General features: G+C 38.6%; 1 protein-coding gene across 1 annotated transcript in view; it reads left to right on the top strand.

Annotated features, from left to right (window-relative positions):
* AIPL1 (aryl hydrocarbon receptor interacting protein like 1) overlaps positions 1-18,305 on the top strand; it is a 200,365-nt gene that overhangs the window by 149,179 nt on the left and 32,881 nt on the right. The window contains exon 6 of the mRNA XM_053704603.1: positions 12,976-13,117. Coding sequence (XP_053560578.1) covers positions 12,976-13,117 — 142 coding nt within the window. The remainder of the gene's footprint in view (positions 1-12,975; positions 13,118-18,305) is intronic.

The following is an 18,305-nucleotide window of genomic DNA, read 5'->3' as shown; positions in this document are numbered from 1 at the left end:
CAGCAACTAACCTTTTAAAAAAAAAGCAGAAATCCATTAAGACTGACCAACTCCAATAAAAACTTATAAATTGAAGAAAGTTACACCAAAAAGCCAAAAAAACACAGCCGTAGCTAACTTTTCCTTCTAGAACCAGAAAAATGAACAAACATACTAGAGGATTGACTGAAATACTGTGCTCGCCGAAAACACTACAAAGCACTAGGAACTTTCAAATTATGGAGAAGCCTCCATAGAAATCCTAGGACAAAAAAAGGAACAACCATTTTTGTCTGAAGACACCAATTTAGATAAAAAAAAAAATAATCAAAGTTAGTCCTCAAAATTGCCTTATCCTGATGAAAAAAAATAAAAAAAAAAATAAGAAGGAACACAATAGAGAGCAAACTACTCAGAAATGTTCATAACAGGAAATATTGCTAAAAGAAACAAAACTTTATAAAACAAAAGAACAAGAATAGCCTGTAAAAAACGTTAAAACCAAATTAAGGTTACAATCAGAAAATCAAAAAAAATGGATTGATGACAGTTTTAAAGGGACAGTCAACCATAGAATTGTTATTGTTTTAAAAGATAGATAATCCCTTTATTACCCATTCCCCAGTTTTGCATAACCAACATAGTTATATTAATATACTTTTTACCTCTGTGATTACCTTGTATCTAGGAACCTTCTTCCAGCCCCCTGATCACATGACTGTGACTGTTTATTATCTATTGTCTTGAATTTAGCATTGTTTTGTGCTAAATCTTAAATAACCCCCTGTGCCTGAACACAGTGTTATCTATATGGCCCACGTGTACTTTCTGTCTCTTTGTGTTGAAAAGAGATTTAAAAAGCATATGATAAGAGGCAGCCTTCAAAGGCTTAGAAATTAGCATATGAGCCTACCTATATTTAGTTTAAACTAAGAATACCAAGAGAAAAAAGCAAATTTGATGATAAAAGTAAATTGGAAAGTTGATTAAAATTAAAAGTCCTATCTGAATAATGAAAGTGTAATTTATACTAGACTGTCCCTTTAATCCTAATTAAAACCAGATCAAAATATTGAATGTAAAGAAGATTAGCAATCTTCCTGTGAAAAAACCCCCCAGAAAGAGCCAACAATTGACCCTTCAAAGAATTAGTGGATAAAACTAAACCATCCTGAAGAAAAAAATAGAATGCTAGGATCTCTAAAAGAAAACTAAGAAAAAACATAAACTATGCACTGGGATATAAAGACCTTTAAACCTTATTGGAAACCTTCCTTGTCACAGGTTACAATCCTAAACCAAAGTCTCAACTACAGAAAGAGAGGAAACCTCATTGTCTAAGAACTAACCAATGAATCTCCAAAACCATCAAGTTGAGATCCTGAAGAAAGAACAAACCTTGAGACAGAGGATTTAACCACAAAGAAAGAGGCTATGGAGAACAACTAAACAACTGAACTAAATCTGCAAACCAAATTCTACAAGGCCAGGCCGAAGCAAATAGAATCACAGATGATCTATACTGTCTGATCCAAGCAATTACCTTTGGAAAAAAGGACCAAAGGAGAAAAATATTTTGGCTAGAAGAAATGTATAGTTCAATAGAAAGGCCAGCAGAACTTTCTCTGGTAAACACCAAAGATGCGCAATCTGATTGAAAACATCCAGACGAAGAGACCATTCCCCTGGATGCAGGAATAGATGACTGAGGAAATCTGCTTCCAATTTACTCACTCCTGGAATATAGACTGCAGAGATTAAACAGCAATTGTCCTCTGCCCAGGAAAGAATACAATATACTTTCCTCATGACAAGTTCCCCCCTAATATAGATATATACTACTGTAAAGCAAAAAAATGGCAGGCAAACCAAAAGCGCTAGTGATCCTTTATTGAAAAATCAGGCAACAGTACAGAGCTGTATATACTACTGCTATAATATAGCCTGACTGAAAACACAGATGAGACTCCCTTTCCAACAAGGGCCAACTCTGAAAAGCCCTAAAGATCACACAGAGTTTCAAAATATTTATTGGTAACCTCACCTCCTGAGGTGACAACCCACCAGCCTGAAAGATGTGCATCTGTACAGCCCAAATAGGATAAACACAAGAAGCCCCCTGAATAATGGACAGATGATCAGGCCACCAAGACAGGGACTGAGTTGTCTTGGGATCCAAACAAATCCTCTAAGAAAGCCAAATACAATCCCTGTACCATTGCCGAGGCATACAAAACTGAAAAAGCCTCATGTGAAGCCAAGCAAACAGAATAGCATCCAATGCGGCAAACATTAAGCTCAGAAAAAAACATGCAAAGTTCTACTGAAGGACACAGAAAAAAAATGAAGATATGAACAGGCTAATAAACAGCCTCTTATAAATACAGTCTAATAAAGTCTAATAGAGACTAGTCTATTTTAACACCCAGAACAGAAACTCTAGACTAGGGAGCGAGAATTGCATACAAAATTAATTATTCAGCCATGCTTCTGAATAAACTATAAAAGTCTGTTGGAGAAACACTGCTAAAAGTAAAGATGGAGCCTGAACCAAGATAATATTCAGGTATGGAAACACGGAAATACCTTTGACTCTTATCCCCAACAAAAGAAGAGCCAGAACTTTAGAAAATATTCTGGGAGCAGTAGCCAGATGAAACAGAAAAGCAACAAACTGAAAATGTTTGTCCAGGAAGCCAAACCTTAGAAACTAGATAGGATCTTTGTGAAAAAGGAACACAAAGGAAGGCTTCCTTAAAATATATTATGGACATAAAATGACCTTGCTGCACAAGCATCAGAATAGTCAGAATAGTTTCAATCTTGAAAATAGGAACCCTGAGAAATTTGTTCAGAGCTAACAAATCCAAAACTGGTCTAAAAATCCCTTCTTTCTTTGGAACAAAGAAAATATTCAAATAGAACCCCAACTCCTGTTCCAAATTTGAATAAGAACAAAGACTACCATGGATTCCGGATCCAAAACAGACTAAAAGAAGGTTTTTGCTTAAAAAGGAGCCTTAGGAAAATGAGACAGAAGAAACCTTTCTCTGAGAGGCATCACCCTGAAACCTATTCAGAAAGCCTGAGAAATAATATTGAGAGCCCACAAATCCTAAACAGGCTAGGACTAAAGTTCCTAAAAAAAGGTGTAACATGCCCCCGAACAGAATATCTAGACCAGGGGCTATACCCTCATGCTGACATGTATGAGGAAGTAGGGTTTTTAGATAGTCTAAATCTGATCCAATTTGAACTATGCCATTCTGAGAGAAAAAGGACAATTTCTGTTCCTTATTCAAAAAGAAAGAAAATTGATTAGGAGTTTAAAATTTACCCTTAGACTTTCCGTCTTATGGAAGAAAAGATACCCCTACCTCCTGACACAATAAGAATTGATAGAATCTAACCCAAAACAAAAAAAAAAGAGATAAAAGTCTGGATTTACAAACCACATCAGCTGACCAGGACTTTAACCAAAATCCCTTCTAGAAAGAACTGCTACTTACTGTTAGAATGAATCTAAATTATGTCAATAACTGCATTGTAAATTAAAGCATTGGCAAACTACAGCAAACTCAAAAAGTAAAAAAATAAAATTGGTAGTAGAAACAACATCTGAAAACTGCTCATAAAGACCATACAATCAAACAGAAGAAGCCACACAAGCAACACTAACTATAGGCCTAAAATGAAAACCTGCTTGCTAAAAAAAAAAACTTCTATGAAAGGATTCTTATCCAAAGAATCTTAAGATGAAGAACTATCTTAATTGAAGTACATCTAAGCAAGGTAGAAATAGCCCCATAAACCTTAGGAACTGTATCCCAAAGATCAACAAAAGAGGCTGGCAAAAGATACATTATCTTAAACAAAGGATTAAAAATGCTGCCAGGCTTAGACCAAGCTAAGAAACTATCTCAGGGACAGCATTAGGAAAAATAGACATGTCCCCAGATACCCTAGGATCTGAAAGCCTAAAGTACATAACTACCTCTTTAAAAAGGCAACGAGTATCATCAACCTTAAAAAAAAAAAAGGATAGCTCAGAATCATGATCAGAAACAGATTCCTGATCATCAGAAAATATCTCGCCTTCTAAGGACGAATCATCTGAACAAGGATCCGGGTTATTATCTAATACAGGCTTAGAGCTAGTAAAAGGTAAATCATGAACTGACCTTTTACACTTACTTGCAGGAAGTATAGCTGGAAGCATTTCAGATACTGTGGAGCATACAAAACTATTGAATCCTTGAGAGAAATCCAGGGCTGGATTGGGCCGCCGGGATACCGGAAAAAATCCTGGTGGGCTGCCGGCTGGCAGAGGCTGCTCATCTGCAGTGGAGGGAGAGCAGCAACGAAATGGGCTGGGAGAGAAGGGGTGGGCCCGGCAGTCGATGATGTCATCGTGCACTCCCATTCATCCTGGCCCAACCCACTCTCTACACCTGCAGGCTAGCCTCACTTTAAGTTTGTATTTATTTTTTATTGGTGGTGGGTGGGCTGTCTCCTCATAAACTACCGAGCTTCCCACCTCCTTTTGCTGCTCCCCCATCTCTTGTACTGAGCTTGCGTACCTTTCCTGTGTCTGAGCACACTTTCTAACTCCGCCCCTCCACGTCAGTGACATCACCCCTAGACAGAACGGGCAGACATGGCGGAGTGGAGGAGACAGAAGAAGAGGAAAGGGAGGGATACCTGCAGCTGCCAGCTTGCCACCCTGCTGCTGAAAGGTCCAGTAGAAAGGAGGATAAAGGTAGGCTAAGACCACTGCCTCACATAAAGCACAGGAAAAATTCATGTATTTTTTCGATGTGGCTGGAGGGTGTGTGGCTGGACCAGAGGGGGCGTGGCTGGACCGGAGGGGGTAGGGCTGGACCGGGCCGGTCTATTCAAATTTCCAGGGCCGGCCTGATTTCCCAGTCTGGCCCTGGAGAAATCCGTAGAACTCCCATATGTGGAACAAACAGGAGGAGGACAGATACCTTTAGAAACAAAAGCAGCATTAAAATGCATAACATTATTAAAATAAGGATTGCACAGCTGTGCTGGAGGCAATGCATCAGGAAGTGTACAATATACACACTTTACATTGGTTAGGAAATGATCAGAGTAATTAGCTTCTATAGAGATTTCAGGGAAAGACACAGAAGGTTCCATGATTAGTGAGGACTACCACAAAGTAAAAAACACAACCATAAGGCTTTATCCCCTTAATAAAAGTCTCTTGAAGGAAGAGAAAAGCTTACCCGCTCTAAAAAACAGCATTAAGAAAACATCAAGGCCGCAGAGTGCCCAACATCAATCAAAAAGGCTTAACGTGCAGGAAAACAGAGCACACTAAATAACTTGATAGTGTGCTCAAAACGTAAAGTAAATGTGCACTTAAATTAAAAGATCAAAAACTAAAGCGTGCCACAAAATAGCAGGTGATATTAAATAGGAGTATACCGAAGACCCAACAGGAGGAGGCAAAGGATAGGTCCCCGTGACACCTGTGAGTAACTCCCATAAAATGTAATTTTGTCACTACCCAATACTCCCATCAATCAGCATCAGTCTGAAGGGAAAATGGACCTCAACTCAGGCTGAAAACCCTTCTCACAAAAGAACATCAGGAGCACCTTCATTCTTCACCTACCTCCAGCGAAAGCAAAGACACGATTGATTACCAGTAAGGTGGTAGGGGTTTTATAGAGCTCTTGGGGCTTGGAAAGCTTTGCCTCCTCCTAGTGGTCAGGAAGAGTAATTCCCAAAATTAATGGATTGTGAACTTTCCCTACCTGTATAAAAGAAAAAGGTATTATTACACTGTACAAAGAATGATTGTTCTTATGATAATTGGAAGAAAAATGAAAGAGTGATGAATTTTAGTCAGATGGGGGTATTTATGATGGATTAAAGTAGTGTCAAGGCTAAAATGAAAGTCCAACAAGAATGTTGTTACTAAATAAACATGAGGCGTAAGGAGGCCTGATATTCAAAACCTTGCCGCTCAGTTGACATATTCTAAGAATTCTCGTTTGTATGTCGAGTCCCTTAAAAAATTTTTTAGAAACACATATTTTATCTTGAAAAGTGTTTATGTTGTTATGTAGTGTTCTTCATGTGAAACAGAGACTCCTACATTACAATACAAGGTATTAAAAAAATCCCAAAGATTTAGTTTGATTTCTCGCCATGCTGACGAGGTTTGATTAGGCCCTTCGAGAGAATGTCAAATCAATATGACTCAAAGGCAGAGTAGCAGGAGTGGTAATAGGATTATTATTTGTATTGCACATAGGATTTGGGCATAACATTAAAATCAATTGAGGGTTTTATTGATTAGGATCTAAGTGTTACATTTTGGTGTAATCAGCATAGAAATGAGGTTGAAACCTGAAGCACTTGAGTGCTAGAGGAAGATGATTACATAGAGAAGAGTAGGGTAAAGTGGTAAAGTATTGTATATATTCATATTTAATAAATAGTCTTCTACAAGGAACAGAGTGGATATAATTTAATTGTATGGCACTTACAGGCAACAATATTATATTAACAATTAAAAACACAAAGGAAGTTTTATATTTATATTATAAAGTATATATATATATATATATATATATATATATATATATATATATATATATAAAAATAACATATATATATATATAATATATATATTTATATATATTATGTACGATCGGGCTGATTGGGGGTGAAACGCATGTCAGGGGTCCTTTGGAGATGCTCTGTCTCTCTGTTTTTTTTAATCTGCTTACCATGTTATAAAATAAGATTCCCTACTATTTATGTGGATATTTCAGCCTAGCAGTTATCTTAAAATTGTAAAGATAGCTTAATCTCAACCCTCGAATTGTAAGGGCTTAGTTAATATTGTTATATTATTTTTCTTCTGGCTGTCATAATTTAACACTGTATAAGTGTCAATAACTTAGATGGGAATTCTAATATTTATCTTGGTTTAAAGTGAATGTAAACTCAGCCTTCGTTCTAAACAGCAGTCTATCAAATACCAATAAAAAACCTGAGTTTCATTCATCAATTTTAAATTTTCTAAATGTATACCTTTATTTTCCCTAAATTTATACCAATTTGCGGCTAAACCGTCCTCCGCCCGGCATTCACGCTCTGTTGCTCATCTTTTTGATTGATGTCTCAATAGCCAATAACGGCTCTAACCACGGGGGGACCCACCCTCTTCTCATGACGTAATATGTCCTTATTGCGCATGCGTTCGTCTTTGGTGCCTATAATTGACAATGTAAAATTGTCACGGGAGCGCACAGTGCCTATACGTAAACAGCGGGTGGGACCGCTGTTTACGTAATTTGGTTGAAAATGAGGAAGCAATGAGTGGGAGGAGCGGGTAAGTGAATGAGCGAGATGCAAGATATAAAATAAACAATAAAATACACTTTTTATTATAAATTTATTGCGGCGGTACACTTAATATCAGTAATGACTACAAAACTAGATAACACAAAAGGTAAAAATTGACATTCACTTTAAGTGTTTTTAATTTGAGCTCAAGCTACTTGTATGAATGACAATTCTTTTCTTTTTTTTTTTTTTTTAACATATATTCCTTTAATAAAGATAATAGTATGAATGATGTGAAAATATTTCATATCACTTACTTAACCATTTCAAATCAGCAGAGTTAGTATTTCAAACGCAGATCAGAACTACGTATACTTAATTGTATACTCTATTACAATTACATTTTTAGTTGTTACTTTATTTATCCTTGTCACAAAAGGATCCTGCCTCTTTAAGAGGCGTTACACTATCTCTAAATTCTGGCTATAAAGGAGCATGTAACAGTCAATACCTTGCTTGGTATTGAAGTTACATGCTTCCTTCCTTAGCTGCATTGAGGATTCCCTGCCTGCCTAACCGGTAACTGCTACCTTCACACGCTGCGTGCGTGACATCCCAGGACTTCCGGTTTCACGGACCAGCCGCACTTCCGGTTCGCACGGATCAACGCTGCAACATCTGAGAGCAGCTCTCCCCTCTAACCTTGCTGCCAAAGATATTATAAAAGTCAGAACTCTGAATCACCACTGATTTATATAGTTAATCCCTCCGGAGGTGAGTCTTTCCTGGACATTTATTCCTCTAATTCTCCATATGCATATTATGCTGTTTCCTTTTCAATTTTTGCCAAAACTTATATTTTGCTAACTTTTGCTATAAGCTGCTTCTTTTTCTATATTTACCAAACCTATATTTTTACCTATAATTTTTGCTATTTTGCAGTCCTGAATCTAGAAGACCTATAACTGTTTTATATAAATTACTGTTTCAGTGAGACCACAATCATACTCACATATAATTTCCACAACAGTTACAGCTCTTATATTAAACACCACTCACTCAGATTATATGTGTGTATATATAGATATAAATTTCACTATAACCTACGTGAGACACAACCTTAATTTTTATGGTCTGCTATGATTATTTTTTGGAAAATGTTTTACAAATGTCTAACTTTAAGTTAGTGTGTGTTACAATCCTGTTCCTCTTTTTTATGCTTTTTACTCCTTTTACACCTCACTAACTTGGCTATACGTTAAACTGAGGTATGAGTGAGGTGGGAGGTGTATTTATAGGCATTTGAGGTTTGGGAAACTTTGCCGCCTCCTGGTAGGAATGTATATCCCATACGCCACTAGCTCATGGACTCTTGCCACTATGAATGAAATGAATTTATCAGGTAAGTTCTTACATAAATTATGTTATTGTTCAAGATTTAAAGATCTCTTTGCTTTTATGGAAGTGAGATATCCATGTCAGAGCTTTTATTAGATCGCATACCTTCAAACAGAGTCATCCTCAAATGTTATCCTCTTTAGTTGTGATTTGGAGTTGGACTATAGCTGCATTTTCTTTCAGTGACTCAGGTAGTTAACCCTAATTATATATAAAACTATCCCAAGTAGTTGACAAATTCTTTACGGCTAGATTTGGAGTTTGGCGGTAGCCGTGAAAACCAGCGTTAGAGGCTCCTAACGCTGGTTTTAGGCTACCTCCGGTATTTGGAGTCACTCAAAATAGGGTCTAACGCTCACTTTTCAGCCGCGACTTTTCCATACCGCAGATCCCCTTACGTCAATTGCGTATCCTATCTTTTCAATGGGATTTTTCTAACTCCGGTATTTAGAGTCGTGTCTGAAGTGAGCGTTAGAAATCTAACGACAAAACTCCAGCCGCAGAAAAAAGTCAGTAGTTAAGAGCTTTCTGGGCTAACGCCGGTTCATAAAGCTCTTAACTACTGTGCTCTAAAGTACACTAACACCCATAAACTACCTATGTACCCCTAAACCGAGGTCCCCCCACATCGCTGCAACTCGATTAAATTTTTTTAACCCCTAATCTGCCGACCGCCACCTACGCTATCCTTATGTACCCCTAATCTGCTGCCCCTAACACTGCCGACCCCTATATTATATTTATTAACCCCTAACCTGCCCTCCCTAACATCGCCGACACCAAACTTCAATTATTAACCCCTAATCTGCCGTCCGAATCTCGCCGCTATTCTAATAAATGTATTAACCCCTAAAGCTAAGTCTAACCCTAACACTAACACCCCGCTAAATTAAATATAATTTTAATCTAACGAAATTAATTAACTCTTATTAAATAAATTATTCCTATTTAAAGCTAAATACTTACCTGTAAAATAAGCCCTAATATAGCTACAATATAAATTATAATTATATTATAGCTATTTTAGGATTTATATTTATTTTACAGGTAACTTTGTATTTATTTTAACCAGGTACAATAGCTATTAAATAGTTAAGAACTATTTAATAGCTAAAATAGTTAAAATAATTACAAATTTACCTGTAAAATAAATCCTAACCTAAGTTACAATTAAACCTAACACTACACTATCAATAAATTAATTAAATAAAATACCTACAATTACCTACAATTAAACCTAACACTACACTATCAATAAATAAATTAAATACAATACCTACAAATAACTACAATGAAATAAACTAACTAAAGTACAAAAAATAAAAAAGAACTAAGTTACAAAAAATTAAAAAATATTTACAAACATAAGAAAAATCTTACAACAATTTTAAACTAATTACACCTACTCTAAGCCCCCTAATAAAATAACAAAGACCCCCAAAATAAAAAAATGCCCTACCCTATTCTAAATTACTAAAGTTCAAAGCTCTTTTACCTTACCAGCCCTGAACAGGGCCCTTTGCGGGGCATGCCCCAAGAAGTTCAGCTCTTTTGCCTGTAAAAAAAAACATACAATACCCCCCCCCCAACATTACAACCCACCACCCACATACCCCTAATCTAACCCAAACCCCCCTTAAATAAACCTAACACTAAGCCCCTGAAGATCATCCTACCTTGTCTTCACCTCACCGGGTATCACACCGATCCGCCCGGGCTCCGATATCTTCATCCAACCCAAGCGGGGGCTAGACATCCACTGAAGAAGTCCAGAAGAGGCTCCAAAGTCTTCATCCTATCCGGGAAGAAGAGTAGATCCGGACCGGCAACCATCATCTTCCAAGCGGCATCTTCTATCTTCATCCGATGAGGACCGGCTCCATCCTGAAGACCTCCACCACGGACCCATCTTCATCCGGCGACGTCCAACTGAAGAATGACGGTTCCTTTAAGGGACGTCATCCAAGATGGCGTCCCTCGAATTCCGATTGGCTGATAGGATTCTATCAGCCAATCGGAATTAAGGTAGGAATATTCTGATTGGCTGATGGAATCAGCCAATCAGAATCAAGATCAATCCGATTGGCTGATCCAATCAGCCAATCAGATTGAGCTCGCATTCTATTGGCTGATCGGAACAGCCAATAGAATGCGAGCTCAATCTGATTGGCTGATTGGATCAGCCAATCGGATTGAACTTGATTCTGATTGGCTGATTCCATCAGCCAATCAGAATATTCCTACCTTAATTCCGATTGGCTGATAGAATCCTATCAGCCAATCGGAATTCGAGGGACGCCATCTTGGATGACGTCTCTTAAAGGAACCGTCATTCTTCAGTTGGACGTCGCCGGATGAAGATGGGTCCATGGTGGAGGTCTTCAGGATGGAGCCGGTCCTCATCGGATGAAGATAGAAGATGCCGCTTGGAAGATGATGGTTGCCGGTCCCGATCTACTCTTCTTCCCGGATAGGATGAAGACTTTGGAGCCTCTTCTGGACTTCTTCAGTGGATGTCTAGCCCCCGCTTGGGTTGGATGAAGATATCGGAGCCAGGACGGATCGGTGTGATACCCGGTGAGGTGAAGACAAGGTAGGAAGATCTTCAGGGGCTTAGTGTTAGGTTTATTTAAGGGGGGTTTGGGTTAGATTAGGGGTATGTGGGTGGTGGGTTGTAATGTTGGGGGGGGGTATTGTATGTTTTTTTTTACAGGCAAAAGAGCTGAACTTCTTGGGGCATGCCCCGCAAAGGGCCCTGTTCAGGGCTGGTAATGTAAAAGAGCTTTGAACTTTAGTAATTTAGAATAGGGTAGGGCATTTTTTATTTTGGGGGTCTTTGTTATTTTATTAGGGAGCTTAGAGTAGGTGTAATTAGTTTAAAATTGTTGTAAGATTTTCCTTATGTTTGTAAATATTTTTTTATTTTTTGTAACTTAGTTCTTTTTTATTTTTTGTACTTTAATTAGTTTATTTCATTGTAGTTATTTGTAGATATTGTATTTAATTAATGTATTGATAGTGTAGTGTTAGGTTTAATTGTAGGTAATAGTAGATATTTTATTTAATTAATTTAATGATAGTGTAGTGTTAGGTTTAATTGTAACTTAGGTTAGGATTTATTTTACAGGTAATTTTGTTATTATTTTAACTAGGTAACTATTAAATAGTTCTTAACTATTTAATAGCTATTGTACCTGGTTAAAATAATTACAAAGTTACCTGTAAAATAAATATTAATCCTAAAATAGCTATAATATAATTATAATTTATAGTGTAGCTATATTAGGATTCATTTTACAGGTAAGTATTTAGCTTTAAATAGGAATAATTTATTTAATAAGAGATAATTAATTTCGTTAGATGTAAATTATATTTAACTTAGGGGGGTGTTAGTGTTAGGGTTAGACTTAGCTTTAGGGGTTAATACATTTATTAGAATAGCGGTGAGCTCCAGTCGGCAGATTAGGGGTTAATAATTGAAGTTAGGTGTCGGCGATGTTAGGGAGGGCAGATTAGGGGTTAATACTATTTATTATAGGGTTAGTGAGGCGGATTAGGGGTTAATAACTTTATTATAGTAGCGCTCAGGTCCTCTCGGCAGATTAGGGGTTAATAAGTGTAGGCAGGTGGAGGCAACGTTGTGGGGGGCAGATTAGGGGTTAATAAATATAATATAGGGGTCGGCGGTGTTAGGGGCAGCAGATTAGGGGTACATAGGGATAATGTAAGTAGTGGCGGTTTACGAAGCGGCAGATTAGGGGTTAATAATAATATGCAGGGGTCAGCGTTAGCGGGGGCGGCAGATTAGGGGTTAATAAGTGTAAGGTTAGGGGTGTTTAGACTCGGGGTACATGTTAGGGTGTTAGGTGCAGACGTAGGAAGTGTTTCCCCATAGCAAACAATGGGGCTGCGTTAGGAGCTGAACGCGGCTTTTTTGCAGGTGTTAGGTTTTTTTTCAGCTCAAACAGTCCCATTGTTTCCTATGGGGGAATCGTGCACGAGCACGTTTTTGAGGCTGGCCGCTTGTGTAAGCAACTCTGGTATTGAGAGTTGAAGCTGCGTTAAATATGCTCTACGCTCCTTTTTTGGAGCCTAACGCAGCCATTCTGTGGACTCTCAATACCAGAGTTATTTTTATGGTGCGGCCAGAAAAAAGCCGGCGTTAGATTTTCGGGTCTTTACCGACAAAACTCCAAATCTAGCCGTATGTGTCTTGGAAAATATACAAGTGCCAAGTATTAATACATATGGCGAAATGTCTGTTTCTAGGAGAAACCCTGGGAAGTCCCTTGGATGAAACTGGAAAAGATGATCAACACTTTGATACTGAATTATTGTCAGTGTCTTCTAAAAATGGAAGAGTACTACGAAGTTCTGGAGCAAACAACAGATCTAATTCAGCACCACCCAGGTAAGCAGACACCTTTGTAGACATTAGGCTGGATGAAGAAGGAGGTACCAATTTAATTTGCTGAGATATCAACTGAACTAGGATCAGAATAACTATATCTAGCTTCTCTATTGTTGTATGGCTACATTAACAGAAAAAAAAGATTTTTCTCAATAATACTTTATACGCTTTCTATTGTATTCAATATGCAAGGTAATGTATTTCAAGGGACAGTACAGTATAGGCAAAATTATTCAGATAATTCAGATACAGCGTTCAACAACTGTCCAATTTACTTCTGGTATCTAATTATTTTTGTTCTTTTGGTATTCTTTGTTTAAAAACATAAACAGAAATGCACAGGAGAAACACCATTGGCTCACAATGGGCAAGATTACACGTAGTGTGTTATCCCTCACGCAATGTGGCATTTACGCAATCAATTTCCATTGCGCAGGTATTACAAGTCTTGAAAAATTGCAATTGCGCGTGCATTCACCTTTTACGCAACAATCCTTTCCACGCTCAAAGAGCTGTATTTAACAGCTTTGCACAACAAAAAAGTTTCACAAAACACTTCAAAAATACATTACAAAGTACAGTTACACTCATATTAACACTGTCTAATAAAAATCATTAAAACATATTGCACATAAAAGTTATAAGGGCTCAAAGATACAACATCTCGGGTGTTAGAAAAAAAAAGAAGCCAACGCAGGGATTTTACATTGATATACATACACATACATAGAGAAACATATTTCATATTACAATCCTATGCACATTAAACAATATCTCAGATGAATTTTCAAAGAGATTTTCGCATATAGATCTTGAGATATCTTTTTTTCGCAATATGAAATATTTTCATTTTCATGTACACTTTTCGAGGAGAATACATCATGGGCTTTGCGCAACAGATTTTTTTTTTTGGTTTCTATTTGTCTTCTTCATTGACTTCTATGGGGAATACGTGAATGCATACGCAATTTCGCAGTTTGCATTACGCGGCTTATTGCCCTCACTAAAAAAGTTGTTTCTAAACTTTTAATAGCTGCGCAGACGCAAAAGCGGAAAAGCCATTACGCGGGCAAAGTTTTCGCAAACTGATTTTCCGTGTGACTTGTAATCTTGCCCAAAGTGTTCGACTAACTCCCAATAGTGTATTATTGCTCCTTCAACAAATAATATTGAGAGAATGAAAGTTGTTTATCCGCATGAAATGAAAAGTTTGTTTCATGTCCATTGAAAACCTTTTTTTTAAATTGAAAGCTGCCAAAGCATCATAGCTAAATATAAATGTTTTAAAATGACTATTGCTTTTAATCTACAACAAACTATCCATGAAAAAATACAAAATGTTAGTTTTTCTTCATATTTGTGTTTTCTAACCACTTCCCATCTTATACCTAAATTACAAGTTTTGCAGTACGGCTATGCCACTGAAAAATTGGCCTTTGCGTGCGGAATTGAAGGTCACCAGTATTACAAGTTGCGCGGTATGGCTATACCGCTATAATTTTAGCCTGTACCGCAGGCTTTTGAGTGTGGAATATTCAGCTCAACTATATTACAGGTTGTGAGGTCCGGCTATTCCGCTAGCGTTATTTGCTTATACCGCCACAATCCATTCCGCTAAAAAAGACCAGTAGTTATGGATTTTGCAAAATAAAAATGTTTCACAAAAATGTTACAAAGTATACTAACACCCATAAACTACCAATTAACCCCTAAACCACCACCCACCCACATCGCGACTACCTAAATTAAAGTTTTGATCCCTAATCCGCCTATCCCCCCATCACCAACACTAAATAAACCTTTTAACCCCTAAACAGCCATCCCCCCACATTGCTACTGCTAAAATAAACCGATTAACCCCTAAACTGCCGGCCTCCAACATTGCAACACATTAAATTATTAACCCCTAAACCTAACACCCGCTAATTTTAAATTAAAGTTACAATATAACTACCTTAAAATAAATAAAAACTTACCTGTGAAATAAAAAAAATAAGCTTAAACTATAAATAAACCTAACATAACTATTTTTAAAAAACTAAAATAAAATAAAAAGAAAAAGATGCGTTAGATTAGCGCTCTCCTAAATTATATTACATAAATATATAGCAGGTGCAACCTAGAAAACATTCATATAAAACAGGGCAAAGGAAGTAGCTACTCCAAATAAGGAGTATCTAAAAGTCTATAATTTTATATACTCCTTTGCCCTGTTTTATATCAAAATAAATAAAAACTAAATTACAAAATTAAAAAAAATCCTAACACTACGAACAAATAAAAACACTAACACTACTCTACGAGGCCTTTTCATCCGTAAGCAGGCTCATCTCAGGAGACAGGCAGGCCTTTTCCTCTCCCAAGCACATAGCAGACTGCGGGTACTCGAAACCCAAAGGCGGACCCCTGACTCGGTAACCCACAAAACTGAGGTGGAAGACCTTAGGCGGCACATTTGCCAATTAGAATTCCGTAAAACACAATCCAATCTCCTTCGGCTGAAACACCTCCTATACTCCAAGGGCAATAAAGCAGACTCTTTACTAGCCAATAAAATCAGACAGCGTGCAGGTGCCACTCGTATTCATGAAATCAAACAGGGCAGCCGTTCAGTCCAACTTCCTTCCCAGATTGGCCAACAGTTCCATCAGTTCTATTCTGAACTTTACAATATAGGCAATACAGCGGCGATAGGGAAAGCCCCCTCGGAAAACATAGATTCCTTTCTTCACTCCCTCGAGCTTCCCACCCTTGATGACTCCCATAAAGAGTGCATTGACTCCCCGATTACTAGCCAGGAGGTTAAATTGGTTATTAAAAAACTAAAATCTCTTAAAGCCCCTGGACCTGATGGCTTCACGGCCATTTTCTACAAGACATACCTAACAGAACTCGTCCCTATGCTTACCAGATTTTTCAACAAGGCTATGTCCACAGGGAAATTCGACAGGGAATTCCTTGAGGCCTCCATCATCACCATTCCCAAACCCAATAAAGATCCTACCCTTTGCGCTAGTTACTGACCCATTTCACTCATCAATACCGATGTTAAGATATACGCCAAAATACTGGCTAATCGGCTAGCAAAATTGCTTCCAACACTGATTGACCCAGACCAGGTCGGGTTCATACCAGGGAGAGAAGGCCCAGATAACACCAGGAGGCTACTTAACATACTCCTAGAGGCCAAGAGACTGAATAGGCCACTTGCGGTGCTCTCCCTGGATGCTGAGAAGGCCTTCGACCGCGTCAGATGGGAATATCTCTGGCGGGTCTTAGAGAACTTCCAGTTCCCTACGCGTATTATTGTAGCAATCAAAGCTTTATATTCCTCCCTAGTGGCTTTAGTGAGAGGACTGGGGTTTGACCCCACTCCCTTTCCTATATCTAATGGCACCCGTCAGGGTTGCCCCCCTTTCCCCGATTTTGTTCGCACTGGCCATGGAGCCTCTGGCTGCGGCCATCAGGACAGATAATGAGATTTCGGGAATCACCCTACACGGTACGGTCCATAAAGTAGCCCTATTTGCAGATGATACTACCTTATTCTTTCCAGACCCTTACGACAGATACCGAGACTCTTGTCTCTCCTAGAGACATTTAGCTCCCTGTCATACTATAAATTAAATCACTCGAAATCCGAATTATTCACCTCTGGGTTTCCCGAGGAGGTCTCCAAAAACTTATGTAAAAAATATAAGTTTATCCCCAGCCATAAGTATGTATCCCATCTCGGTGTTAAATTATCCAATTCTCTCCCCCAAATTCTTGAAGATAACCTCAAACCACTTTTGTCTGAACTAAGGTCCCTGCCCTCACGTTGGAACTTCAAATGTGTATCCTGGTTAGGACGCATAGCAGCTCTAAAAATGAGCTATCTCCCTAAACTCACATATGCCCTCCGCTGTCTACCATTAAGAGTTCCCAGAACTCTTTTAGTTCAGTTCCAGAGCGCCTGTACCAAATACATTTGGCAGGGTAAACCCCCTAGAGTTGCTCATAATGTCCTGCAATACCCTAAAATACACGGCAGGGTTGCTTCTCCCTCTATTTTTAGGTATGCGGATGCCGCTATGCTCACTCATATCTCTCAATGGGGTGTCAAGGACTCAGACAGCAAATGGAGGTCTATTGAGCAAGCCTCCCTACCATATAACCTTACGTTAAGGGACCTAATATGGACGCCACCCCATTGCAGAAGCCTCTAACCCGATTATAAAGGAATGCCTGGCTGCCTGGGACCGCCTAAGGCATAACCCCAAGGTAGCCCCTCATCCTTCCCCAATTACCTCTGTAACTGGCCTTCTGTCCAGTTTACCGGACTCCCATCCGAACGCTTGGGCTCGGCTGGGTATTATGAAGGTGGGAGACCTATGGTCAACCCCGCCACATACAACTTTTTCCCCCTACACCCAACTCAGCATAACTCCATCTACGCCTTTGTATATGAAATTTGAATACTCCAGAGTTACTAGTTTCTTATTTAGGTGGGGTTTCAAACCATCTTTATCTCGACAGCTTACCATCTGGGAAGCTAGATGGCAACAGGGGCTCAGATTGGGCAAACCAATGTCCTTACACTATTCCCTTATGGAAGGCACTGCCCCAGTTGACAAAGCCCAGCATATTCTGAAATGGGAATGGAAGTTAGACTTTACGAAACCCTCTTTAGAGTGGCAACGCACGCTCCTTTTCACAAAGAAAACCCTTCATTGCATCACCATCCTTGAAACCTACATTAAAGTGCTCACACACTGGTATTATGTCCCAGCTAGACTTGCGAAAATCTTTCCAGAGGCCTCCCCCACTTGTTGGAGAGACTGCTCGCACATAGGAGATATGATCCACATTTGGTGGAGCTGTCCCAGACTTAAACCTCTCTGGAACAAATGTTTCTCTACACTAACCAGTTTTGGTATTAACCTATCCAGAACTCCCGAGACGGCCCTGTTTCACTTAGGTGTTTGTAAATTACCCAAACATTATGGTGCACTTTGTATTTACCTTCTATCAGCAGTTAAACTTAATATAGCGAGATCTTGGAAAAGATCCCTTCCCTCAGCCTGGTTGGATATTATATCCACCATGGCATACATGTACTCTATGGAGAAGAGTATCTACTATGCCTCGGGTAGGACTGATTTCTTTGAACTGATCTGGTCCGATTGGAAAAACAGTTTTGATACCC

This window comes from Bombina bombina, chromosome 3 (genome assembly GCF_027579735.1).
Source record: "Bombina bombina isolate aBomBom1 chromosome 3, aBomBom1.pri, whole genome shotgun sequence".
NCBI lineage: Eukaryota > Metazoa > Chordata > Amphibia > Anura > Bombinatoridae > Bombina > Bombina bombina.
Note: the sequence above shows the minus strand (reverse complement) of the source record. Positions and strands in the feature narration are given on the sequence as shown.